At 27.3% G+C, this 27,832-nt stretch overlaps 2 protein-coding genes across 3 annotated transcripts; both read left to right on the top strand.

Moving 5' to 3' along the window:
• Window positions 1–6,451, top strand: LOC107443922 (uncharacterized). The gene is made up of 4 exons (XM_087150243.1): window positions 1–628; window positions 2,986–3,177; window positions 4,704–4,853; window positions 6,299–6,451. The coding sequence occupies exons 1-3, from the start codon at window positions 265–267 to the stop codon at window positions 4,823–4,825; spliced, it is 678 nt and encodes a 225-aa protein (XP_087006369.1). The 5' UTR covers window positions 1–264; the 3' UTR covers window positions 4,826–4,853; window positions 6,299–6,451.
• Window positions 6,452–15,525: 9,074 nt separating this feature from the next.
• LOC107444028 (uncharacterized) lies at window positions 15,526–23,686 on the top strand. 2 transcript variants are annotated; one of them, XM_087150224.1, is made up of 3 exons: window positions 15,526–15,653; window positions 18,971–19,086; window positions 21,691–23,491. In XM_087150224.1, exon 3 carries the CDS (start codon window positions 21,706–21,708, stop codon window positions 22,285–22,287), a length of 582 nt encoding a protein of 193 aa, XP_087006350.1. In that variant the 5' UTR covers window positions 15,526–15,653; window positions 18,971–19,086; window positions 21,691–21,705; the 3' UTR covers window positions 22,288–23,491. The 2 variants fall into 2 exon arrangements, with proteins under 2 accessions (XP_087006350.1, XP_087006358.1); XM_087150232.1 differs by lacking the exon at window positions 15,526–15,653 and adding an exon at window positions 16,419–16,619 and having other exon boundaries at window positions 21,691–23,686.
• The last annotated feature ends 4,146 nt before the right edge of the window (window positions 23,687–27,832 follow it).

Here is a 27,832-nt window from a genome sequence, read left to right as displayed (position 1 = left end):
TATATAAATATAAAATTCCAACAATGTCAAACGGCTGTTGACATAGAATTTAAATATAAGTTTTGCAATAATCAAAAAAATCTTGAATGATTGTTCAAGGCTATTGTTTAAAACGTATGTAATGAGTGTTTCAATAATGTCGGTATTAAAAAGTATTCTTAGAGAGAAATATAATTGTCAACAATACTATAAAAGAAGTAAAAAGAAATTCTTAAAACATTCATTCTTATCTTTGAATTAGCATTGAAAGGTGAAGCTTTGAAAATGAATCGCCTAATGAATGCAATTTGCATATCAGGATGGTTTACGTTCTTTCTCAGAAAGAAAAAAACTATGCCTGAGCTGCTTCCTGCAGCTGGTATGATTGAAGAGACCCACGGGTCTCAATTACAGGAGATTGGCATAACATCTGGCCATGGTGACCAAAGGTCACTGAGTGATTTTGTGGTAAAAGACCCTCCGCGTATTGTGTCCACATTTGTGGAGTCACAAGAACCGGAGTGGTACAGGAATGACTGGGAGGAATCAGGAATTAAACAGACTTACAGTGGTGATGATAGTTTGATACATCCACCAGAAATATCTGGTTGCACTAATGCGCCACTGAAAGCTGAAATCAAACTGAGCAGTGAGTAGTCATTATTTTTTTTTAATAAATATTTTCATAACAGACATGGATTTAGAAATGACTTCCACTCGCCTTAACGTGCAGCGTAGAAAAAAAAAGCGGACCACCCAGAATAAGTTTTAATCTAATGATTTCAAGTTCTAGAACTCAATCTTAATGGTTCACGGTGGTAACCTTAAATATTCAAATTAATAAGTGCAAAATGGTATTTCTAGTTACGAAATTCAACACCAATCCCCTTAATTTTTTTGTGTGCGATTTGCCAGAATTGTTTTTGTGTAATCTCCAGAATTTTTTAAGTGCATCGAAAAAGTTTTGCACACAATTATAAATTTAATTATTATAATTTAAATAGTATAAGTTTTTCAATAATAAGTTGTAAAAAATAGATAAAACTAATGATATTCAGTTTATCCAAATATAATTATGAAATTATTTAATAATGCAACTTCAAATTACAAAATGTGAGTGAAATTGGTCAAATAGTTCTTGAGGATTCGAAATTTTAAAAATGCGGCCTCTTTAAATTTTAACAACTCAAATACTTTTCTACCGAATGAGCTCACATTTTATATTCCCTTCCACGTTTTTATTCCTTTTCCTTTATTTCTCTTCTTGCTCCTTCCATAAAATTTTTTATATCTGACAATTCCAATTTTTTCGACCTTAATTCTGGTATATCGCTTTCTTATAAACTGTTGGTAACAACCAAATAGGGGAAAATAAAACAACTGGTACTTAATTCAAAAATGGCGACAAGTATAGTTTTGAGGAAATTTGTGAGAACCAATCTCTAGAAACTCAAAATCAGATTTACTTGTTGTAATTGAAAGTGGCATTGGAAAACACGAAAAAAAAATTAAATAAAAAAAAGTTATCAAAGTGGTACTAAAGTTTTCGGGTATATCGCCTTCTGATGAACTGAAGAACTGTAGGTAACAACCAAAAGGGAAGATAAAAACAACTGGAACTTACGTCAAAATTGGTGCCGAGAGTCTAGTTTTATATCAAATTTATTTAAAAAATTATGTAAATTTTTTGATCTTGCAATTCAAATTTATCATTATCTATTAATAAAAACAATTACAAAACATAATACATACTCCCGAAAGAGATCATTAAATGCCGAACACAGAAGTGCTATTCATCAGGTTACTGTGGCGCACATGAAACTCAAATTATATTTTCAGGAGATCATCTCTGAAAAAAAAGTAGCCATACTTACCGATCCTCTTTACATTTTATACAGTTTAGTTCTTCGAAGCATGTTGGTTTCCAAATAATCATACCTTTAATTTATGACTAATATTTAATTTTAAACTAAACATAGGAATAAAATGAAGATAGTTTTTTGAGTATCATTTAACTTTTATTTAAAACGTAATACAGTCCAATGAATGTGATACTTGGTAATAAAATATAACTTATTAGTCTACAATTATACATAAATCTGAAAATAAATGAAAGCTTTTTCATAAAGATTTTTCGAATCGAGATATTTAAAATTTAGAGGGAAAAAACTAAAAAAGTATATTTTTTAACTGTATATGTACCAAAATTTCACACAATTGATGAAATCATTCTGAAGTGAAAGTTGCACCCAAAAACGTGAAGAGTAGTAATAAAACTATTTAATTATTACAGGGAGACGTTGTTTTAAATTGAAAGGGTTTTAAAATCTCTTTAATTTCAAGAGATGGGCTGGACAATTTTAAATACATTACTTTTAAATATCAAATATGTTTTCATACATGGGAAAAAATAAAAACACTTTGTTTCCCTAAACTTTCCTTACCATTTATACTGGTTGCGACAGCTTGTTTTATTTATTTATTTAACTCTGAAAACTTATTAGAACAAAATGTATTAGACAAAATGCATTCAAGTCGAATTGTTCACTTTATATTTCTTTGTTTCAGTGCAATGAAACGTTCCACTTACAGGTTTGAACAACAAAATACAAAGTTTTTTTTTTTAAGTTATTGAAAACAAACGTTTTACATGATTTTTAAGAATTAATGCGATAAAAAAGAGAGATAAATCTCGTTATTTATACCCTAAAAAAAGAATCATTCGTTGTAAAATATAATTAAAATATTTACAGGAGAAATGTTTTAACCAGAAAAAAATTTAATGTTATTCTAATAATAACATTAAGAGATCCAACGTTTTTTTCACCCACATTCTGGTTTGAAATAAATCCAATCCCTTCAGATTTGTTACATGCAACAAAACATTGTCTTCTTATTTCATTAAATTTTGTATTGCGTTCAAAACTGGAGGCGTTATTCGTAGACACCCTATGTTAATATTAATAGTATTCAAGTACTGTATTTAGTATTTTAACTCTTTTCCAGACATCATTCCTGGTTCAAGTGTGAAACTCTACCGAAAAGGGAAGAGAGTGAAAAAGTTTGAAGTTGCTGTCGCTAATGATACTGTCACCATTACCTTCAAAAAACATAAACTGAGTGACAGTGGAATTTACCATCTTGCTTTATGCCATAACAACAACGAGGACAGCGTATTGTTGAATTTGTCTTTCGGCAGTGAGTTTTGGATTTTAAATTTAATTTAATTTTTTTTCCATTATTGTTAATACTTCATTACTTATTTCGTAGTTTAATGTTTTGCACATCGAATTTTATTTTCATATATAATTCCTACAAAAACAATAATGGTTATATGGTTGATTTTCAAACTAGTTTAAGTTAGTATAAAACTATAATAATATATTTTAATAATATTGGAATATTTTTTTTGCGTTTTTATTTACTTGCTGTCATAACATCGGCCATGGAATCATGCACCTAAAAGTATGACCGCCTTCCCGATTAGCTAAAGCACTCAACTTCCTGTAGGTGAAGTAAAATAACGCAATCGAGAATCGTTTTCAGATCACTACAAATAAAATTTATCGTCATATTATCGAGAAAATAATTTTTTTTAGCAATTCACATTTCCGAATTTTTCCACATTGCTAAAGCAATAAAATTTGAGATGCAGCTATGTGCTGGAAGACAATTTAATTTGCAATCGTTTTCTTTCTTTTCTTTTTTCAACCGCCATTAACATAATTTATCCAATATTATGTACAATCAGGAATCCAACTGTTTTCTATGAACTAAAACAATAAAAACAAATAAAATTTTTAGAAAATGTTTTTCTTTTACCTATTTGGGTCTCAATAAAAAGTTAAAAACGTAGTATATCACCATCTTAATAAGTATGTCTCCACAATAAATTCCCCTCACGTATTTCAAAAGTGATGTACTTTACGTTTTTCGTTGTCAGTGTGATTAAAAAAAATCATTTTAATATTTTCATTTCCCTTGAAAAACTTAGATTTAAAACTTCCTTTTTATTTATTCTTTATTAGGCAAATAAAAATTTATTCAGCATTCAAAGTATGCTAAAAGCGATGAACCCAGAACTAGTGAACATGACATTTTTGAACATAAATTATCAGTATGATTTATACCGTAAAAAGGGAGAACATCTTAGAAAAACAAGTATAGTTTGATTTGTTTGTACAATATCAAATTACATTGATTACACGCAATAAAAAAGTTGCGGAATACCTTTTCATTTAAAGAAATGAATTATTGTAAATTCAAAATTATGATTGAAAAGTATTTATCAGCTTTCACTTTGTACAAACATTCCTAATAAGTTTTTAGTGATAAAAAAAAATTTTGATTTTAAGATACAAATTTTAATTCACTCGATTTCGATTAAAATAAATCCCTCATTAATGCGTTTATGATTTTCACATATTTATTAGAGATTATGATGTGATTTTCAGAATTTAATTACTTTATAGCATGAAATATATTTTTTTTTGTTCTGATTAAACATTACTAAGCATTGCATATTGTATCGTACCTATAATAATACCATGAAAAATTTTATTAAAAAAAAAAGAATAATTTTTTTCTTAGGTACTAAAATAACACTTAATGAACACTGAATAACACTTATATATACAATTACTAATCACTTGATTTTTGAAATAATAACCAAGATGTATCACTAGATATACCCTTGAACGTCTTTTGTTTTTCTTTTTTCTTAGGAATGATCAAAAAGAAGATCGATTTCTATTCCCATTTGCCAAAACCGAAAGGTCAAAAATATTGGAACTTCTTCGAGAATGAAGGCAAATTTTACGGATATCAAAAAAGATTCAACCTTTAGGTTGAAAATGAGGGTATGCCAAAAATAGGTAAACTTTAAATATATTTTAGTTTACATGTAAGTTAAGTTTGAACACAAGTTTAATTAGTCTTATTTTAATTTTTCAATAAAATAGATAATTCGTTTTTAGCTTCCTTTGTAACTGCATTTTATTAAGAGCAAAAGAAAACTATTATTAAAACTTTACGTAAGAAACTTAATTCATCAATGAAACAGAAGGGAAATTATAATTAACTTCTAACGGCAAACTTCTAAACCAAATAAACTTTTCTTACAGCAATCTATGCCGATAGTATGGAAATGGCTATGCAAGGAAAATTTATTAGTGACTATAGGCAGACAAATAACTCAAATGCCCCTTCATATTGTTATCTGTTTTAATAAATTAAAATATCACATAATTTTGTTTTTTGGGAATCTCTAATATCCTAAAATTGAGCCGTGATGGCTCAGGGGATAGAGCTCTCGCCTTCCAACGAGGTGAACCGGGTTCGAAACCCAGCGATAGCTGTTTGATACGAATTCCGCTACCGGCTTGCACCGACCACAGTGCTGACGTAAAATATTCGCAGTGGTAGACGGATCGTGGGTTACAGTTCCCTTTCCCGTTAGGCTGTCCATGGGAGGTTTTCGTGGTTTTCCTCTCCAGGTAAAGCAAATGCGGTTAGTTCCCTCAAAAAGTCCTCCACGAAGACACATTTCTTCCAATACGTGATACAGGAGTTCTTTTGTTTTCTAGATTGGGTTCAAAACTACAAGGATACGGTATTAAACATTAGTAGTCGTAGACCTAAAAATTAGATCGGCTGTTCAACGAAGGTTATGAAATAAAATAAAATTTGAAAAAATATTCTCCGTTAATAACAATTTCAATACAAAATGGGTTAATGCGGCAACTTCTTTCATAACAACAATACCATTTAAACAGCATATTAAGGAAATCATACAAATTTTTAATAAAGATTGTACAATTCTTTTATCCAATGACTCATTATATAAATTACATCTTAAATGCCTGCATAACATATTTGACAGATTTAAATTTACGTATTGAATATCACCTCCTTTTTCTCGCGAATAAGAAGCTGACTTCTCTAAGTCCTGGAACTGTAATTTTGATTTTAGTTTTCATTTCAACTAAAACTGAATCACCCATTTTAACGAAAAACGATCGTGGAAATCAACGCGGAGAAAAAGGTAAACGCGGAGATTCCTGATAGCCCAGATTGGCTGATGGAATTATTCAAACTCCAAATATTTAGGAGTGCTGATGAATCATTAAAGGCTTTAAAAGTTCGATCCCATGCATGTTAGAGCGTTCTTAACCATTCTTTGCTTTTTTGTTTATTTTTTACAAACCGCATAATAGAATATAAAGATTAGAAAAAAGTTTAGTAATAATTATTGTAAATATTATTTAAATTACTCTGTAATAATAAAAATTAATAATTAATTCTTAATTTTTTTTTACAGTCTAAGAAGACTTGCAGTCTGAGAAGACATTTGTATATATGTTGATTTTTATTATTATATTTATTCTTATATTTATTCTTATTTATTCATATATATCCTGAGTTGCACTGTGCGCCCAAAATTTTTTGTACATAATAAAACCCTTTCGGCCAATTGATTTTGTTTTTCTTAGAACTTGGTGTGATATTTGTTTTTTTCTACTTTTTTAAAGTAATTCATATTTCTTCCTCAAAGAGGGTTCGTATAATGTACCTGGAAAAAATTAAAAAGTGACAGTAATATTCATATACTTTATTTTAAATATTTTGTTTGCAGCTACCAGAATATTTTATTTTCTCTAAGTAAATATATATAGATCCGAAGGTGGCGGATCTGCAATTTTGATGCGACAGTCAAAGCTAATATTAAGAAATTTTTAGTTTTTCTGTAACGAAATTGATACCAGTTATTTATTTTTTCCAGGCAAGTACGAATCCTTTCAAATAGTATAACTTTCACAATTCCTAAAATAGATGGAAATGAAATATTGGCTTAAAAAAAAAATCGTAGTTTTATACTACAATTGTTGTGTCCGATTCATGACTTGCGTTTTTTGTGTCCGATTTCATAACTTAGGACATCGTCTGCACTAATTAATTAGCACATTTGAGATTACCTCTTTAAACCATTAAGATTGAGTACTAGGACTATCATTAGATCAAAAGTTCCTCAATGGCACGCTGTATAGATTTAACTTCAAAAATCTCAAGTTTCTGATCCTCACAATAGAATGTGGTCAGAGAAAAGGTCGAATGTTAAATTGTTAGCAATGGTTTTTATTCTAAATTTTAAGTTAATTTCAACCTATTGTACAGCCCCCGGTCAAATTATTAGATTCACTATCAGATTCTATACAAAATCTTAATTATCATGTGATACTCTATACAGCTTTATGATTTTGACGCGACTCTTTGCACTTGCTTACGTTCGTGTATCAATTGGTGAAATTAGACGATATATAATATAAATTTGACGATATATAATATAAATTTGACGATATATTACATAAATATAGAATATTTATTATATCAGGTATTATATTAGTATATTATAATAATTAGACAAAATTATTTGGAGTCCTGTAGTGTTTTAATAATGACGTGTTTTGCACGAGTTTATATGCAATACTTTAATATTTAAATATACGTGTAATGGGGTTTTATTCAGGAGATTTTTATATACTTCCCATTTGCATATATTTTTAACACATTGCATTACATTGTTAACCAACTGACACACGAACGTAAGCAAGTGCAAACCGGTTTCAGTCGCGTAAGAACAATAAAGCTGTATAGTACCACCTGATAATTAAGATTTTACATAGAATCTTAGAGTACGTCTAATATTTTGGCGAAGAACTGTATTGCAAAATTATTAAAAAAATTAAAATTTTAAATAAGTTCATAGTTTTTAAGAATATCTATTGATATTTTGAGCAATAGGATTACAAGGGGCCGGGATAGCCTAGTCGGTAGGGTGCTGGGCCCATATCCAAGAGGTCGTGGGTTCGATCCTCGCCGGCCAAAGACTCCCCGTGTAGTAAATGGTGACTGATGCACGTTAAATCTGTCGAGTCTCAAAGTCCTCCATGTTCCCACAACAAATCAATACCTCTGGGGGTACTGATCCAGGAGTTTCCTTGTCTTCTGGATTGGTTCAAAATTACAAGGCTACGGAGTTGAACGTTAGTAGTCGTAAACCCATGAACTTGGGTCGGCTGTTCAACGACGGTTATAAAATAAAATAAAATAGGATTACAAATTTAGGTTTTCGCTTCTAGCCAGTTTCAAAAATTAGCCTATAAATCGACGATTTATAAATCGCGTCATGCGTCTAGTACGCTGCGATACAGAGTACGAAATTTAAACTATCATAAAATTTTATTTTGAATCAATTTTTCTGAGTGTATGTTTCTCTTTTTCTCTTGTTGTTAAAGAAAAAATTCTAAATAAAAAAATGTAACATGTTTTTATATATCTTAATAAATAAAATTTCTGAGATGATTTTATTTATTCATTTTATGAATATTATTTCTTTTTCTGAGAAATGAATTTTCGTATTTTTCGAAGTTATAGAAGTTATTTCATTGCTATTAACCATGCAACATTTAATTTCCTTCCTTTAAATTTATTCATGGCGAGGAATATAGAGGAAAAAAATAAACGAGACTTTGTTAGTTTTAAAATGATACGAGTATCAAAGATTTTTGCTGTAAATTGTAATGAATATTACGGATTGAAAGATCTCTTCCACGCTCATCTGTGCTGTTCACTTTAATATTTCTGTTTTTTATTCAATTCCTTCTATTAGTTCACCCTTTCCCTATTATCTTGTTCACATTTTCAATCTTTAATAAAATATTTTTTATTCATTCACTCAAGGTCAAATACATTTTTTTTAAACTTGTAGTGAAGGACACTTGATGTTAATACAGTTTATCGAAATATTAATTCATTCATTAAATTTAATTAAATAATTTTTGTTTTATATGAGAGAAAAATTTTAATTATTTAATAAATAATAACTAAAATAAAATGTTTCTTTGTTGATTTAAGTAGAAATTGATTTAATTTTTTTTTTTTTTTTTTTACATTACTTGTTTTAACAACAGAAAATAATTAAAAGTAATTGTATATTTTAGTGATTGCCTTCCAAAGCATTAAAATTAACGAGTTAATATCTTTTTTTGTGTTAATTTCCGGATCGTCTATAACAGGGGTGGCGAACCTTTATACACCAACGTGCCATTTTCTCTAAAAAATTGCTTAATGAGGTCATAGACGTGCCGTCAAATAATTTTGACTTCGTGATTATTGGGAAAATGATAATACTAAATACTATCAACTCAAAACTCTTTATTTACATTGAAAAAAAAATACCTTTTGCAATGTTTCAGTTATACAAGTAATTCAACTGAAAGTAACATCAATGTGACTTCTGTTGTTGCAGATTAGATGACCAATAACTTATATTAGGTTCTAAGATGTTAGTTTAAGCAGGACTGTTGATTTTATTTGCTAGTTATTTCTTGTTAGCTTGTTTTTTACGGTTATTAATTGTTTTTTCGCATTAATTTTTTATTTTTTTTATTAATAATTGTTTAATATTTTGTTTGTTTTTTGTGAATTTTAATTTAATTGTTACACATGCTTCATAGCGTAATAACATTTGTGTAATAACAATTCATAGTGTAACAACAATTGTGATCAGTGGAGAGCCCAAAATATTGTGTCCCGTGCCATAAATGGCACGCGTGCCATGGGTTCGCCATCCCTGGTCTATAAGATAATTTTTTATGGATAAATATATTTTTTATAGAAAATTTAAGAAAAACTAAATTACTTTTTATCTGTTTTATTTTCGTAACAATGAAATCTTTACACCTATGCCACTTTTACACGCATAAACATATAATAATAATAATAATAATAAAGCAAATTAATTGATAGAACACAAAAAAATCTATACTTTAAGAGATATATAATTAAAAAAATATATAATTTATGACTCCTTTCCGCACATATTTAATATGATCCGCATATAAATTAATTTCTTATAAAATATCTAGTTGCAATTAAATAAATCTTTAATTACATTAAACTTGGGCTCAACGGCCTGAATGAAATTTTTCCTTAATTTTAAATTAATTTTTAAATCGAGTAACACATCACCACTTTATGTGCAAATTTTTGCAAGGAATTTTTCTTTCTTTTTTTACAACGTATGATTTTTTTGCACAATGTTTTATCTTCTGAAAATAATAATTTTCAAAAATTTCTAACTGTGAATATAACTATTTAACTCTAAGTAAGTTAGATTAACTCTTATCCGCCTTGGGGGGGGGGGGACGAGCGTTAATCTAACTTACTTAGATTAACTTACAAGCACCCTTACTCTTAAGTATGGGCTACCTTCATAAAAATTGTTTTAAAAAAGAGATCTCTGATATTACTGATGCATGAGCCTATAGTAATTTTTAAACCCATGATTACAAATCTATTTTATCAAAATTTATACAATTTTATAAAAATAATAAATTTTAAAAAAGTGGCATTGAAAAATTTTTGAAATGTCAAGAAAGATTCAGGACTCCATCTATGATTTTGAGAAATCTAAAAATCCATGAAACAAATTGAAAAAAAAATTAATAAAATTAAAACATAAAAAATAAATAAATAAAAAGATAAGCAAGAGTGAAAAATCCCTCTTTTTACATCAGAGCATTAATGCATAGCCACCGAGAGTCAAGGCCTCTCAGTAGATTTGTGACGTCATCCTCTGAGGGGCTAGTGAAGCATAAGATAACGCGGTATTCAGATTTGTATTGAGAGAAAACTAAAGTAAATACTTCAAACTTTTGAGCCACGTAATATATTTTTGCTTTAGCTAATTTAATAGCACTTAAAAAAAATGTAAGTGGTGAATTTTTAGCTTTTTAAGATATGTTTAAAGTTATAATTCTATAAAATGAACATGTAGGACTTCTTGATGCTTTTCAATAGAAATGAATGAATAGAAATGAAGAAATGAAATTTAATAAGAAATTTTATACTTTTAATTTTAAAATCTTGATTCCTCATAACTATTTTTAATATCAAAAGAATAAACCTTATTTAAGTATATAATTTATTATTTTCTAATGTGAAATTATACATTAGATTTAATCATATTTGAAAATAAGAAATGATACATTTTAATCATGAAACGGATGCGAGACAAATAAAAATATGTTATATCATGGCAGAAAAGAGACAAATAAAGAAATAATAGTTTTATTGGCACATTTATAAAATTTTTTATTTTACATACACTCTTCCAGACTTATAAAATAAACATAAAAATGGGAATAAAATGAGAATAGTACATATAATCTGGAGCAAACTCAAAATTTATTTATCCATAAGATTGCAAAAATCTAAATTTAAATTTTATTTTATTAATTATTTTTTTTTTTTTTAAAAAAAGAATGTTTTATGTTTAGTTTTAGTATAGATCATTATATGGTAGTTCAAAAAATTAAAAGGAAAATAATAACATAATAATTTAATAATATTTTTTTTGTTGCCAGATTTGTACAAAAATATATTACAAGGAGGAAATATTGATTGGATAATTATAGGGAAAAATAACATATTCTAAGAAAATAGAGAAGATTCTTTAATATGGACGAACTACATTGAATATTAATTAAAAAGTTGTCTCCTTATTATTTTTCAAAATATACACACTCGCAAGTAATGGCAGATTTTTAGGTTGGTTAGCTTCGTGGATAAAATTCAAATGTCCGGGTTATATATATATGTAATTAATATTTACCAAAATTTATACTAACTTTATACGTAAATTTATCAAAACATAATATATTTGAAGAAGAAAATTTTTTTTAGCATTTTTATGCATATCTTTATTGAATATTAGTCTTACTTCAAAGCACCTAGTTTTCTTTTTTTCTGTTTTTGCAAACGAAACTACTTTTTCATTTACATTACACACATAGTCAAATGAAAAATCAATTAATTTTCAAAAATTAACAATATTGCTCAAATGTTTTAAAAAATTAAAAAATTTTATACAATTTTCCCAATTTTTAAAATTGCAAGTTTCAGCAACATTTTAAAAAATTATTATCAGCACAATATTTACTACCGTAAATCTGTGCAATAAATCTGATCGAATCTATTAAAACGATTTCTACGGTTATGTGCAAAACCGAAAAAAAATATACATATATATATATATCGAATGCACGCATGTAACATGCTTTGAAAGGTTTAATAATTTTCAAAACGCCCTATTGTATAAAGTAAATTAGGCTGATACTAAAAAAAAACTATTACCTTAACAGAACTAGGATTCAAATAACATGCAAACACCAAAAAAGCATGTACGTGAAAAAGTTTTCGTTTTTGCTTTAAAAATTACAGTCTTTTTGTCAAAAAATGCACATTAATTTATAAAAATTGTAGTCAAGGATAAATATTTTTCAGAGTGTTATTTGAAAATTTTATTCAAGCAATAAATTATTTTTCAACACTTTTGGCAATCTTTGGGTAATGTGACGCATTAAAATTAAATTACAATATTTAATAACAAATTATAAAATAGTAAAAAAAAAATATGTAAGGCAACAGCATAAGATAACACGAAAACAATTCATCTGTATTCCAAAGATTCATAACATATTTAGCATGAACATACAAAACTTAAAATGGCTAACAATGAATTAAATTCCTTTTTTATTAATATAATCTAATGTATCGGAGTTTTTTTGCCTTCAAGTATGAATATTTATGAAATTTTACTCATGATCGTAAGCTATCGTTAAGAATAAATAAGCTTCAAATGCCAATCCACATTGTTATGAATTTTTCTTTATTTTAAAAGTATAACTAAAGCTTTTTTGCTGTTTTTTTTAAATAATACAAATGTTAACTCTTAATGACATCTTATATTTGTTTATATATACATTTAAATACGACAAATGATGTTTAAATTTGTTTTATTTCACGTCTAAGAGTTTTGCAAAAGTACGAATATATTGCTAGTTTCATATTCTAAATTTTGCTAACAATAAACAATACCTTAAGCAATATAATTCTTAAATACAACTTATTTCATTATTTAGTTAAAAAGCTTATTATTAAGTCTGCAAAAAGGAATATTAAAACATGAATGCTAAATAACACTTACTCGACTATTTACGGTTATTTGATAACTGTCTCGTTTGATGGAATTAATCCATTTTTTTTAAATTTCCTCACATTTTGGAAACCTAAATACGGATACTTTAGGCCCATTTTTGTAATTCCCTTTACATCTTGGAACTACACACGTAAGGTGCATTGTTAAAAGCTGTAAAATAATGCAACATATATTTTTTTTGAAATCGTTTAAAACGACACACCCGGCGAGCAAACGATACTGCTATTTAATGAAGAACAAATATTTGAAATTGGCGGCTAATCGCATATCCCCACAGTATGTGACGTCACTAAAAGACCTTGATGATCTCAGCGGCCTTATAGACAGGGACAGTGATGACGTATTTCATGACGTCAAACGACGCGTCCTTCCAATCTCCGTTCCAAACATTCTGTTGAACGATCCATTTAAATGGCATTTCCTATGTTAATTTAAGACGGCAAGATTTTTAATTGTTTATTGACATAAATAAAATTATTTAGCGCTTTTAAGAGACTTATTCCTAATTTATGTAGTTTTCTTTATACGGGGTATCAGTAGGTTTTACGAGTTAAGTGCATTAAATGCTATAAAAAAAGTTTCAAAATGGTCAAGTTATCTTTAATTTTGATGTATAAAAATTTAAGCGTCAATATTTTTAACTCTTGTTTCATGTTTATAATAATGTCTTATTTTATTTAGAATTTGTTACATATTCTTTATCTACATCTAATTTTTTTCTTTAGTTATGGATAGGCATGCATTGTTTTTAAAAACGTTTTGTAATTTTTAATCTATAATTAGATTGTATTTATCAATACTAATGTCTGTTTATTTAATTAAGTCTGATGATTAAATTTGTAGTTATTGTAAACTTTGTTTGCTTAAGATTTTCTGATTATTGCTGCTAATTCTCATTAGCTTTAGTTTTTAACTACTAAATAGGAATAAATTATGTTACTAACTTATTGTTAAATGTGCAGAGTTTTAGTTTAAACTGAGATTTATTTTGACTTGGGATTTTTTCTTGTTATATTTGTCAACATCATCATTAAATAGTTTTTAACAATAATTTTATGCATTAATTTTTTGAGAAAATTAAGATACCTTATTATTAGATAATTAATATTAGATTATTCTTAACGTTACTAGTGTAATGCTAAGTTAATGTGTAGTGTTATGATAGTGCAGTGTAGTGTTATGTTAAAAGGGTCAATACTATGTTTAGTTTCCAGAATTTTAATATATAGAATAGCTAAATTATTTTAAAATTTTTTTTAATTTTCATTTTAAAATGCGAGAGGAACAATTTTTGTAGGTGTTATATATGAATTTATCTTAAAATCTCAGATTCCTATTTTATTCGATAAGAAAGTGCAACATGAATTTTTTAGAATTCTTTAAAACATACTTATCCCATACATAAACTTTTATTTAACATTCATATTTATTAATCTATGTATTCACATAGGTGTTTAAATTTTACTTATATAATAATATTAATTTCGCATGCATTTCAAATAAATATAATTCAAATTTTTAAGAAATTTTTTAATTTAGAAACTTAACTCTTTAATGCATGTATACATATTTAGTTATACAGCTTTTATATTTGGCAAATGTTACTGTTATCACTTTTTAGAAAATAAAATTTGCATTTAACAGTCTAAATCAAAATTTTTTAAATTACCTTCATAGTAATATTTTATTTGTTACAGTGAACGTAATATTCAAGTCATCCAAATTTATTTCATAATTTGGTTGTAAATATGTTTTAAGATCTGTCAACGTCTGTGTTAAGATCTTGTTTACATAATTTTTTTTTTTTTTACTTCCTATCATTTTAGCTCAAATTTATTGGTAAATTTACTATTTTAAAAACGTGTATCTTAAATGCTTTATAATTTTCACTAACTTATCTGACTTTATTCATGCTCCTTACATAACTTTTTAATTTGTTTTTAAATTTTCATTATTATTTACAATTAATAAGTTGTCTCAATATTATAAAAAAAAAATTTATTTAATATAATATACATATTTTAAGAAAAATTAAACATAAATTAGAAATAACATTTTTCAAATAATAAGATTCACAAATTTCCGATTTCCAGATTATAACTACAATTTATATGGTAAATATTAAATACTAATTCTCCCAATCATACATACAAAAAGTTTTCACAATCATTTACAATTAATAAGCTACTCCAATTAATATCATAAAAGGAGATTAACGTAATATTAATATATGCAACACTTTTTCTTGCCCTTTCAGTGGTTAAATTCGACTCTATATTAATAAATTCAAAGATTTAGTTGACCCACTTTTAACTACATGAGAAACGCCATATTGTTTGCTCCGTTCGAAACTTTGTTTGGAACGGGGAGAGCTAGTGACGTCGTTGATGACGTAGGACTAACCCTGTCTATTTCTCGGTGGCTATGATTAATGACGTCAAGACAGAGCTATAATACGATTGGCTCCCAAGAGATAGAATTTCATTGGCCGAGATCGACATTGTGTTTACATCGCACACGGAGCCGCCGAGAGTCAAAACTTAATACAGGAGTTAGTGTCAAAAAACCTTAATTTTTGTTCAATTCTGTCTTTAATATCAAGAATCTTTCATCAGTAAGTAAATATTTTACAACTTTTATTTTATACGCCAAATTTGTATTTCATATACGTGTGTTGTAATTGAAAACTCAAATGTTAGTTACATACACGTGCTTGTTATCATATTGTCATAAAGTGTAATGTCGATTTTTTATCCGTAAACTATCGTTAAAGCTTTAATTATTTCAAGTATTTGATTGATCATGTCGTTTTATTTACATATTAATTTCATTTCTTGTTACTCAAATTAATGATTTAAGATTAAAGTTGGTAGCACGTGGATGATAATTTATTCACAACACATGTTGTGTATATTTATAATAAATACTTATAAATTGTTATACTCGTTTTCGAATTTTTCATTATATACTTATCATAAAACGATATGCATCAATGTTTTTCTACTATTTCTGTGATTTTCTTGTTACTGTCAACAGTACTTTAACGATAGATTTGACAGGTGTAAAAACGAAACCGGAAGTTTTGTTTTCATCTTGTCACTTAGCACGTGGTTAGTGTTGGAAATTATTAAATTAGTGTTGCTTTGTTAATTTATTTTAAATTCACTTGCGATTATATTTTTATGAGCTCAAATTCAACTGTTTCGCACTGAATTTCTAATCACGTTATAATTACGATTTTAATGAACTTAGCCATCTAATAGCTTTCTCCTGCTCTGTGTATTTTGGCGGTGAATTTGGCTATGGTAGCGTTTTGACTTGGCATCATCGCGTTAATTTCGGCAAACCTACTCGTTGCTGCTTGCTATCCTGTCTCTGAGCTTTTTTCTATTAAACTTGACAACTAGTTTGGAGTATTTTTCTACTTTTTTGGCGCAATTTTCGAGTTAAAATATTTTAATTTGTAGAAAAAAATTGGCTTTGTATATAATAAGAAATGAAGCTCTGTCAAATTCCTTACTCTTTTTTTTAATTGTAAATTTTATTCATTACTATTTGACTAAAATATTTATATTTCCTAGTAAGTATTCTTTTAAAATATAGAAATAAATTAAAATTTTACATGTTATAATGCATAAGTAATTAACTTTTCCATTTTGCATTGTGAAACGAAAATTGTAAAAATGAAATGAAAACAAGGTTTTATCTAAATATAAATGTGCTTTATTTTAATTTTCTTGTGTCAAACTATTTTGTACCTGATTGTGTTGTAAAATTTTGAATTGAATTATATTAGAATTTAGCTATTTGTTTATTAAACCGTTTTAATGTTTTTTACAAACTTAACTTGAAGGGCAATGAATGGTTTGAACTTATAAACACATTAAATAACTTACAATTTAGTTTATTCTCTCTTCCTGTCTACAATTTTGAATATATGGTAGTCATTTAGCTTATTTTTTATTTAATTTTTAATAAAATTGTCATAAAAGATAAGCTACATTAGCCTGATATATTTTCATACAAATTCAAATCGTATTAGAAATCGTTCAGTAAACCAAATTTTTTCACTCCTTCATAAAGCTTATGCTCTTTAATAAGTTGAAAAGGTTTATAAATTTTCTTTTTCAATTATTGTGAAATTGAGAAAATGTTTGAAAAGAAAATAAAGAAAAATGTTCTGTGGAAAATTAATAAGAAAAATTCGCATTTTGTTCATTTAACAGAGTTTTATCTTAAATTATATGTAGAGTCTGGACTGAAGAAATTTGGAAAATTTACTATAAAAATATTGCATACATTGAAGAATGACAATTTTAAACAAAGGAAATTTGGTTTTTGTATACGCTAAAAGACAGTTTAGTTTTGTATACACTGCAAAGCAATTTTATAACAGGTGGTTACGTGGAGTACTAAACAAATATAAATTTTTGCACTGATTTGTAAATTTTGGCATGTTCACCGGATTTTATTCTTTTAGAACCGGATTTTGTCTTTGCGATATACAAAGTTTGCTAAGTATAAAATTTTTTAAGCATAACCTTTATTAAAAAATTATATTTTTGTGGTATTCTATAATAGTGGTTTTATAACTTTATTTCAGCATGAACAAAGTTTATTGATTGAATTAAAAATTCAATAATTATTTAAAATTTATTCGGTCATTCACTGATTGACAGTTGCTATGTGATTTTGTTAATTTTTTGCATATTAATCGTGCTATTTTTAGCTATTCAGTAAAGTAATCTTATAATAATTTTTTTTTGGATATTTTATTTGTGTAATACACCAACTTATTTAAATTATTATTTAAAAAAGTAGTTATTGCTGAATTTCAAATATTCAGAAAAAGTTCAGCTTGGTAATATATTAAAATTGACTCCCATCCCTATGGCAGAATTTTTTCTGGCTTTCTGCATCAAACTTCCCAAGCATTAATATCTGTCTTTAAGATCTCTTTCTTTAAATTATAATAATTGTTAATATAAAGTAACAGAAATGTTTTATTTACAAAATGAAGTATAGAATAAAAGAATTTTTATTGTAAAAGTAATATTTTTAATTCTAATATTATAGGCGCTTTCTCGCATTTTGTAGGCGGAAAAATGCACTAATTATTTCCTCTTTTGAATTTTGTAAATCATTACAAAAATTAAAATTCGTAAACAAATGTAACGATAATAAATTGTAATTTGTGCAAAAATTAAAAAATCGTAAATCCGTGCAGTAACTCCAAAATAAAGATCAGTAACAAAATCACGTGAATATGATTCTTTAAAAGAATATACTCATATAAGTGTGTGTAAAACATAATGTTCTTTGTTTAAAAAATGAAAGAACATCATTTTTAGAGCGAACTATCTTTTTTCATAGTTTCTGAATTTTTTATTTTATATTATTAATTTGAAATTCCAGCTGAAGCTATTCATCGCGGATTTTATTTAAATCCCAAATGAGCCTAGAAAAATCATTTCCTCTTTGATGTGCGAGATAAACATCATTGAAAAAAAATTCTGCAGAAAAAAAGATTTTGCGGAAAATTATGCAGAAATTAAAACCCAAAATTTTTCCTTCCCAAATGAAAAATCTTTCTGCGAAAGACTTCGTAACGTTCTGCTACAGTGTCGCCGCAATTATGCCACGGGGGCGCCTGTCTGTTTGTCACTAGGTGGTTCTTCATCCCTGTACCTGCTATGACATCCGCAATCATACTTTAAAAGCATGTGAACAATTTAAATTTTACCATCAAGATCAAAACTCTTAAGAAGTAGATTAAGTATATAATTTATGATGTGTTTTTTTTATAAGACATATTGATGGTTTCGATTATATTGAGAAATAATTAAGTTATCAACTTTTGAATTTATATTTTTTTGTACTTTTCTATTATTTTAATGCTACTTCACTTTCATGTTAAATATTTGTTTATAGGTCAATCCATTATGCAAGAACTTGGTTGCTAGCTCAAAGTTTAGGCGTCAAAGCAATCAGAATCGGTGATTCAAGAAAGTTTTGAGATAAATATTTTATATTTACACCAGCTGCAGGTATATCAAATTTTAACTTACTACTTTATTCCTATTAAATTTTTTAGACTTTTTTTTTCATTCAATGCAATCAATTCCATTTTAATATCAATCATATAAAAATCAATATAAATTTTTTCTTCATATCAATGCGAATCTTTTACTGTCTGGTCCTGTTGGTAAATGTTAAATTAAAAATGCGTGATATGAATTAGGGATGTAACGGTCCTTTTGCCAAATATTCAGAAGTATTTTTTTATTTTTTTTCGGAAAAGTATTTGATAAAAGAAAAATTTTGGAATTTCATGAGTTTTGAGACATATCTGTTAAATAAGTTCTACAACTTGCTCACGTCTTGCAAATGTATGTTCTGAAAGGCAATTGAAAACACGAAATCTAAATAATTGTAACTACTAAACCACGTGTTTTGTACTGCTGATTATTTTTTTTTTAAATTATATTCAAACAAGTCAATTTACTCATTTTTTAACCATTTTTGAAAATTATGAATATTTTATTTTTGTTCTGTTTTTATTATAGTGCAGCTTTTTGACAGAACATTTCTAACTTTATTCTTTTCAAATTTTTTTTCTGTTTCTCTTTTGCTTTTTTTTATTAACTTTTCTTTTTATTTATTTTTTCTCATTTAAGATTGCTTTTTATTTTTTACCTTTGAGCATAATCTTATTTTTATGATAGCACTGCACTTTTAAAAGTTTTTCTGGCAGACTATATTTCTTTTAATGTTTTATGGATTCCTTTATTCTTGAATTTTTTTTTTTTAAATTTCTATTTCCATTCTTTCTATATTTTTATTTATTTATTTTTCCAGTTTTACAACTTCAGTTTTTCAATTTATCTAATGGATGACTATTATGGTTTTCTTTTCTTTTACCCCATACCAATAATATAACTTTTGATTAATTCTCACTAGTGACTAAACTTATTTATATATAAAAAAACATTTAAGAATAATTTGCTCTTAGGCAGTTGAATACTCGTCAGATTTTTTTTTGCGAAATATTTGGTGTTCAGCCAAATCGCTATTCCTTATATCCTTAGTGAAAATAGATGTTTTGATTGATTGATTTGTATTTACAAGTTTAGTGGTTAGGTTTTGTGTAGATTTTCGCATCTAAACTTCCATTCTTTCAAATGATATAATAGTTTGTATGGCTTAAAATTCGAAACTTTTAAGTAATAAATAATTTTTAAAAATTATATTTTTGCGTAATCGTTGATTGTGCATAATTTTATAATTTTGTGTAAAAAAAATTTCAAATCGCTTAAAAAGTTCTTAAGGTATGATGGACACAAAAGTAAAATTTACCTAAAGTAGTGCAAACATTTGACCTTTTTTCCTTATTTATCACAAGATGCCAAAAATTGGCGCCACTTATCTGTAGTATTTTCATCTGAATCATAATGTTTTCAAGGATATTTTCATCCCAATTTTCTGCTGTTATTAATACTATGAATTTGCCATCATTTGAAAATTTATCCATAAAAAGATTCATTTGAAATCTGCACGAATGTTATTTCTCATTGTCTGTCTTAGTTATTTGAATGCCAAATTTATTTCAACTTATTAATGATTTGAATATGTAATAAAATGATAGAATCTAAGGCAAAAGTTAGATTTTTAAAAAAGTTTGTGTTTTTAAAAAACCAATGCTGCGATTTATATTCACACGATTTTAGAATCCAATATAACGATTTAAGGAAAGAAAAAGTTTTTATTGAATTATTTACTATCAAGGTGTGATATTCTTCATTAGTAAGTAATTTATTTAAAAATGTTAATTCTAAAAATATGTTAAATGTGAAACATGTATGGCTCAGAAATTGGTATCGATTTTGTAGGCATACAATTTTCATGGTTTTTCACTTTGTGTCATGGTTACCCCTCATTGACTTATCCTGCTTTGTGCTCCAATCGCAGTTGGCAAGGTTTAGGACAGAATGGATTAATCCACGGTTGAAACCAAGGTTTAAACTGTCTTGTCCAAAACTTAAACTGTTGTATACCCTTTTATTCAAATTTTGTCACAATTTTAAAAAAAAATTTGGAAAAATAAAAGGTTAATTTTTGAACAAGAAACATCACAAGTTTTCATTTTATTAAAAAAGTTTATTTTTAATATTGCATTTATTTATCCTTATGCCAAAACATAATTTATCAGTATAAAAACATATTTATTCTTATTTAAGGGATAAGGTATTCACTTTTGTTGTTCAATGAATTATAGAGTACAAAAGTTATAAATCTTTTCTTATTATATCATATTATTTTCCTTTAAGAAGTTAAAACAAATTGAATAAAAATTATCAAATATTTATTAATATATGTAATTTGTATCTGTGCAATGGTTACACAAATAGAATTTTTGCCTTTTACCAATGCATTTGGTTTTGAACACTTTGAGACAGTTTTAGTCAGTTTCAGACAGTTAAACCCACACGTAATTGTCCAAAGCCAGTTTAGGACGTCCAAAACCCCAACCCTGGTTCCGATTTTTGTTTTTTACAAGTTGGCAGCTTTGTATTTATGGATTTAATAATAAATAAATATTTTGAACTGTTTTTCATCTGTAATTTAGTAATATGCTAATTTTTCATTTGCAGGATAACACGTAAACAATGTCATCAGCATCATCTAGTAGTGAAAATAGTGAATCCCCTAGTATGCGTCCTCGTAAAAGAAGATGCAATCACCCAAAAGCTACCACAGAATATTTGATACGCTGGGTGAGAGACCACATTGTAGAACCCTATCCAACTGAAGAGGAAAAGACCTCTTTAAGTCAAAAGGTCAATTTGACTCCAAAACAACTTGAAGATTGGTTTACCAACCTTCGTCGTCGTAAGCTGGAGAAAATAAGAAAAGATATGGGGATAGATCTATATTCAGTTGCTCATCAAATGCCTACAAAGAAACGCCATTCCGCAAGACAGTTTGAGAATTACTCCAGACCGCACATCAAAAAACATTCTCCGATTAAAAGACAAAGCACCTCCAGTGAGTACTTAGGGAATAACAGGACAGAATCATCACATATCGATGAAGTCGCATGTTCTAATCAACCCGGTGTATCTCTCATTAAGAGATCAAATTCCCTTTCAAGCCTTAATGAATCTTCAAATGATATGAATACAAGTTCCTTTGTGGAAAATGATAGTAACTTAAGGTTGCTGTGCTGGGTAGCTTTGAATAGTTCTTAATGCCATCTTTTAAATGGTGACGTGTCTTTCAAAAGATTCATCTCAGGGTTGCCACTCCACAGGGAAAACCTGGAAAATATTTTAAAATCTGCTAAAATAACGGGAAATGCAGGGAATTTTAAAATTTTCCTTACAAACTGAGGGGAAAGCAGGGAATTTTATTTCTTATTTTTGTCTTTTAAAAAGTGCAAATCTATAAATGGGATATTTAAGGATAATAGTCAGCTGTATTATATTATTTCATTTATTATAGCATTATTTGTTTTATGGTGAGCTGTTTCTTATTTCTCCCAAGTTTTTACAGCGACTAAAACTAGCATCTTTATCCTAAGATAGTTCACAAGAGCACAGTGAATGCTTAGTTGCCAACTCTACTGGATTTTGCCAGTTTCTCCTGGTCTACTGGTTTAATAAAAGTTTTCCTGGTTTTGTACATTTTAGAAAGTTCCCTAAAATTGTGTAAGTTCCTTAAAAAAATTCCCTTGCAGATTATTGCTTGTCTGAATATTTAAATACGTGGCACTGATACATGATAAAGCGAGCCTCCTTTATAAAATTCTGTTAACTATCTTTGATAAAATAAATACCTATTACTATTCAAAATAATGAGTAAACATAATACATAGCATTTCAAGATCATTTAATGTGAAATCATAGCTGGAAAATATTGCAGTTTTTCTATTTTGATGACTTTAAAAATCCCTAAATGTAAAATATTTAGTATATTTAGCAACAATTATCTTGACATTTATTTAATTTCGTAAAATCTACTGGATTTTTCCCTATCTGTGTTGGCAACTATGTGTATTGTGTATAATATGTGCAGGGAATTTTTTTTACAGATATGAGTGGCAACCCTGCATCTTCTTTTCGCATTGGAAGTCTTATTCATATCATTACATATCCAAGGTAGGAAGTTCAAATACGCCTGAAGTGTTCATTCTCAAAAGATTCGTCTTTTTAAACTGTACAAACTCATTACACATTAGTATTCCATTTGTTTTTAAATATTTCTTGATCATTTAAAGGATTTTGTGTAAAAGAATAGATTTTAAGGACAGTGTTTGCCAAGGCCTGTTACATGAGATTTCTCTTGACATCTCTTCTTGATGCAATTGCTCTGCAGTTTATATTATGTAGAATAAAAGATCAGTACAAAACGCAGAATAAGAACATCTAAATATTTTATAAAGCCAATTAAAAATAATTAACCTTAAAAACTGTTTAATTTTTATTTTGAAAATTAGGGCTCTTAAGGGTACTGAATTTTCAGTATCACTATAGTTCATAGAAGCAATTTTTCAGTTTTCAACTGAATAGATGGTGCATGTCGTCAACAATGAAGTATAAAAACTAGTTCTTCTAACTATTTTTTCAAAGTTTTTCCTAAATTTATTTAGGACAAATTTTTTATGTTTTAAAAACTTAATTTATTTAATATATATTTTAATTATGTTAAAAACAGAGAAAAAAATTCTAATGCTTACTCAATTTAATGTAATCATTAAAAATGGTATATGAATTACTTTCGTAGATGTTATTAACCCTTAACAATCTGGAATTATTTCCAGTTTTCTTCTCACGATTATAATATTTATTATTTTAAAACACTATAATTAAGTCTATTTTAAATAAGTTATTGATTTTTGCTATCATTAATGTGGCATAGGAAGCAGTAAATAAATATATAAAGTTAATTTATAAAATATATTTTAGAGTTCAATAAAATTTTCAAGATACATAAATAATTTCATTTCATGGAAACTGATAATTTTTCATAAATGAAGCAGTTTGATTTAAGTATAATGTAATTCACTGTAATTAGCCTAGATATTTTTTTTTTTTTTTAAAAATTTCGTATACGTAATGAAATTTTATTTATAAAATCTATAATAATAATTTAAATGAAAAAATATTCGTAAGAATTTAGGAGTCCCTCTATCAAGAACAGATGCTTCTCTTTTCCATAATTAAAGGCATGTCAGTGTGTTTTTTAAACAAGTTGAATGCATCAAGTTAAATTATCTTCCATTATTTGCAATTCTTGTTCAAAGGACAATAATTCAAATTTATTTTGATTTTGAACCAAAACTTATTGATAATAAATTTTGAAAGAAAAAAACCACTTTAGAAAAAGTAGGTTTCTTCATGTGGGCCCACCTGAAGATACCCGCCCAGGTTCGCTAAGTTGCCTGGGCCTACTTATGCGAACCCTGGATAAATACTGTTATATGAGTACTTGCATTATACTAGAAATTTTTTTTAGAGAAAAGTAAATAATTGTTTTTATGGGTGTATGTATATTGAGTGATAAACTGCTGTACTATTGAACCCTGAGTTAGATAGCCTTGATTCTGGTAACATGACAGAGACAATTTGTAGACTAGAAATATCTCTACTCTAGACAAAGTATTAACCTTTTTTTAATTTAATTTATAACACAATTGATTTTTTTTTATTGCAAAAAAGACTTTTATTACATATTTAATGAACAAATACTTGGCAAACTTTCATGCTATGACAATCGCTATCTGTCATTGTCTTTTAAGTGAAATATATATATATTTTATTATGCTGATTGAAAAAATGTAATCTCTTTTAACTTTTCATTTTATATGACTAATGTTTTTTCCTTTCTCTCTTTTTTTTAAATCTCTGTTTATTTTAATGTATTAAATTGAGTGTTTGATGTACTTTCACCTGTTCTTTCGTGCTATTCTGTGAGAAAGTTGTATGTTTTTAGGAAAGGTCAAAAAATGTAAACTTTTTTGTGGTAGTGTTGGAAAATAAACAGCTACCATCATTAAAGAGTATGCAGTTTCTTTATAACCATGAATCAATGTGACCAAAGTTATGATTTAAAAGATTAAGATTCAGAAAATTGTAGATTTTGCTGGTCAGCTCACGATAGGATATAAAACTTGCCATTGCTTAGCAGAAGTATCTGTACAAAATTTCTGATTTTCAACTTAATAGTACAGTAGGGAACCGATTATCCGGAACGATCGGGACCATCGATATTCCGGATAACTGATTTTTCCGGTTTTCTGAATCGCTACAAAATACCGTTTTTTTATAGTTAAATCCAACTAAAAAAAAAAAACAAATAATCTTAAAAAGAAGAAAAAACGATGAAGTAATGATTATTCCAAAATGATGGAAAGGTAAACATCTTTCAAAAAAGAACGAAAAATCCTAAAATCTGATGAGGAAAAAAAATAATTTTTTTTTAAAAATGGCGGGAAAACTAATCGAATTTCGTTCCGGTTTTTTGGTCTTCCGGTTTTCAGATTTCTGGATAACGGGTTCTGTACTGTATCTACTTCACGTCAATGATTGAAAAAGTACTAAAGTATCAAAATATAGTTTCCTTCGACATACTAGTTTTATTTAAACATGTGCTGCCAATTTCATCTAGTTTTCGACTGTCATATTTTAGGTTTTCTGAATCAATTTTGTTTCAAAATAGTCTTTAATTTCCGTATCAATATATTTACGTATTTGAAAATTGATTTGAATTTGTGATTGAAGTAAAAAAAATTATTTTTATTTTCTTAAAGGAATTTAAAAATTTATAATCAAAATATTTATTTACTACTGTTTCCGAATTGTAGGTTATGAGTCAAAACCCATTGTATTGTGATATTTTTTTATTGTGTGTAGATGTAGTCAGTATTATGTTTTATGTAAATAAAATTTATGCCATAAACATGTTTTCATTTTTGTCAGCAATAACAACGCCAAAGAGAAACTAAATTTCCATTTGATAAACACAATACACTTCTGAAATATAGGAGTGCACAACCCGCAGATGCCTCTGAATAAAAAATAAAAAAAAATTCCAATTAAAAACAATTTTGAATTCCACATTTGAGTCATTACTTATTGAGGCATACAATTTGCACTTTGTAAATCTATGTTTTTCGATCCTTTTTTCAACATTTTGTTATAAAATCCCTCATGGTTTAAAAAAAAAAATAATATTTTTATTACAATGCCCGAATTTTGTATTTGAGTAATCACTTTTTTCTGGAGCTCTTGCTTACTGACAACGTCAGCTTATTATTTTCATTTTTTAATTTTCTTTGTTTACAGTTTGTTATTGATTACAATTTTCTTGTGGAATTTCTGCTACATTGCGCAGAAATAGTGTAAAAAAGTTGTATTTAATAACTTTTTTTTTACATGAATTTTGATCTCTTTTTACTACCCGATATTACCCTATTTTCCCCTATGTAGTATATAGTTTAAGACTCTTTACTATCCCTCTCTATTATAATTCAATATTTCAAATTTTATGATAATGATTACACAAATATACTAAGATTTAATATACAACACAAACGTGCAAATAACTGGATAGAAAAAGATGTACAAATAATCGCATTTATTACAGCCCCCTTTTTTGCCTACACCACAAGTTATGAATCTTGCGAACAACCTGTTTCTATATTGCTCATTTTTTTACCAGGTAGCTGAATAATACAGAATTTTTGCTGAGTACATAAGGTGAATAATCTATAGCCTATTGTGTACACATATTAAATGAATTATATATTCAAATCTCTAAAAAAAGAAGGCTTATATTAACCGTGTAATCAGTTGAAATCTATTCCACAAAGACTGTATTTTAATAATTATTAAATTAGCTAAGAAAATGTAAAGAGTCATGTTACTAAGGCCTATTGATGTATAGAAAAATCTGACCCTTTGTAAGGTCAATCTAACAACCGTATAAAAGTTCTATACTAATATCAATTTCCGTGTATATCTTAACTTAAACTGCTGACTACAGTTAAAAATTAAACTGTCAATGACTTCAAAGTTTAGCGTGCACGGGGTGGACAAAATAATGGAAACACTTCTAGACTCATATTTCTGAAGAAATTACTAACAGAATCATTTTAAAACTGCTGAGGACATCAACACGTGGTTTCTCACGCAGGGTACGTAGCGGTTTTAAAAAGTGCTACTAAAAATTTTTTTTTTATTTGCTGTGTCGACTGTTGTTTGTTCTCAATTACAACAAATGCATGATTTCCACAAAGTTCTCTGCAATATTTTTCAGAAACTATGTATTTTATCATTTTTATGTAGCTCTTGAAAATTTTTTTGAATTTTATTGATTTTATGTTTATAAATTAAGAACTTTGAAAGACAGAGAAAAAAAATTTTTTATTAGTGCACAGATGCTAATTATGATTTTTTTTTTGTTTGAAAAGTTATTAATAATATTTTTAAAGTGCTTATTTTTTGTAGAAAAATATGGCTACGCACCCTGTCACAATTATCAATGAAGTTTTAAGCTTTTAGAGGTTTGAAGGACTGACACTAAGTTACGAACCGAAAATAGTACTATCGAACACTTTAGGCAAAAACATTTGTAACTTTTAACTATTATTTTGGTTATTCTATGCAATATTTGCACAACAGTTTTTTAGGCATAGGAAGCAACAATTTGCTAGACCTGAGGGTCCGGAGTTCGACCCCCATTAATGGTCAATGTTTTAAAAATTATATTTTATATATATATATTTTTTTAATA

This window comes from Parasteatoda tepidariorum, chromosome 1 (genome assembly GCF_982258835.1).
Source record: "Parasteatoda tepidariorum strain Cologne lab strain chromosome 1, Ptep-v5.0, whole genome shotgun sequence".
NCBI classification, from domain to species: domain Eukaryota; kingdom Metazoa; phylum Arthropoda; class Arachnida; order Araneae; family Theridiidae; genus Parasteatoda; species Parasteatoda tepidariorum.
This window is presented reverse-complemented; position numbering and strand designations above follow the sequence as displayed.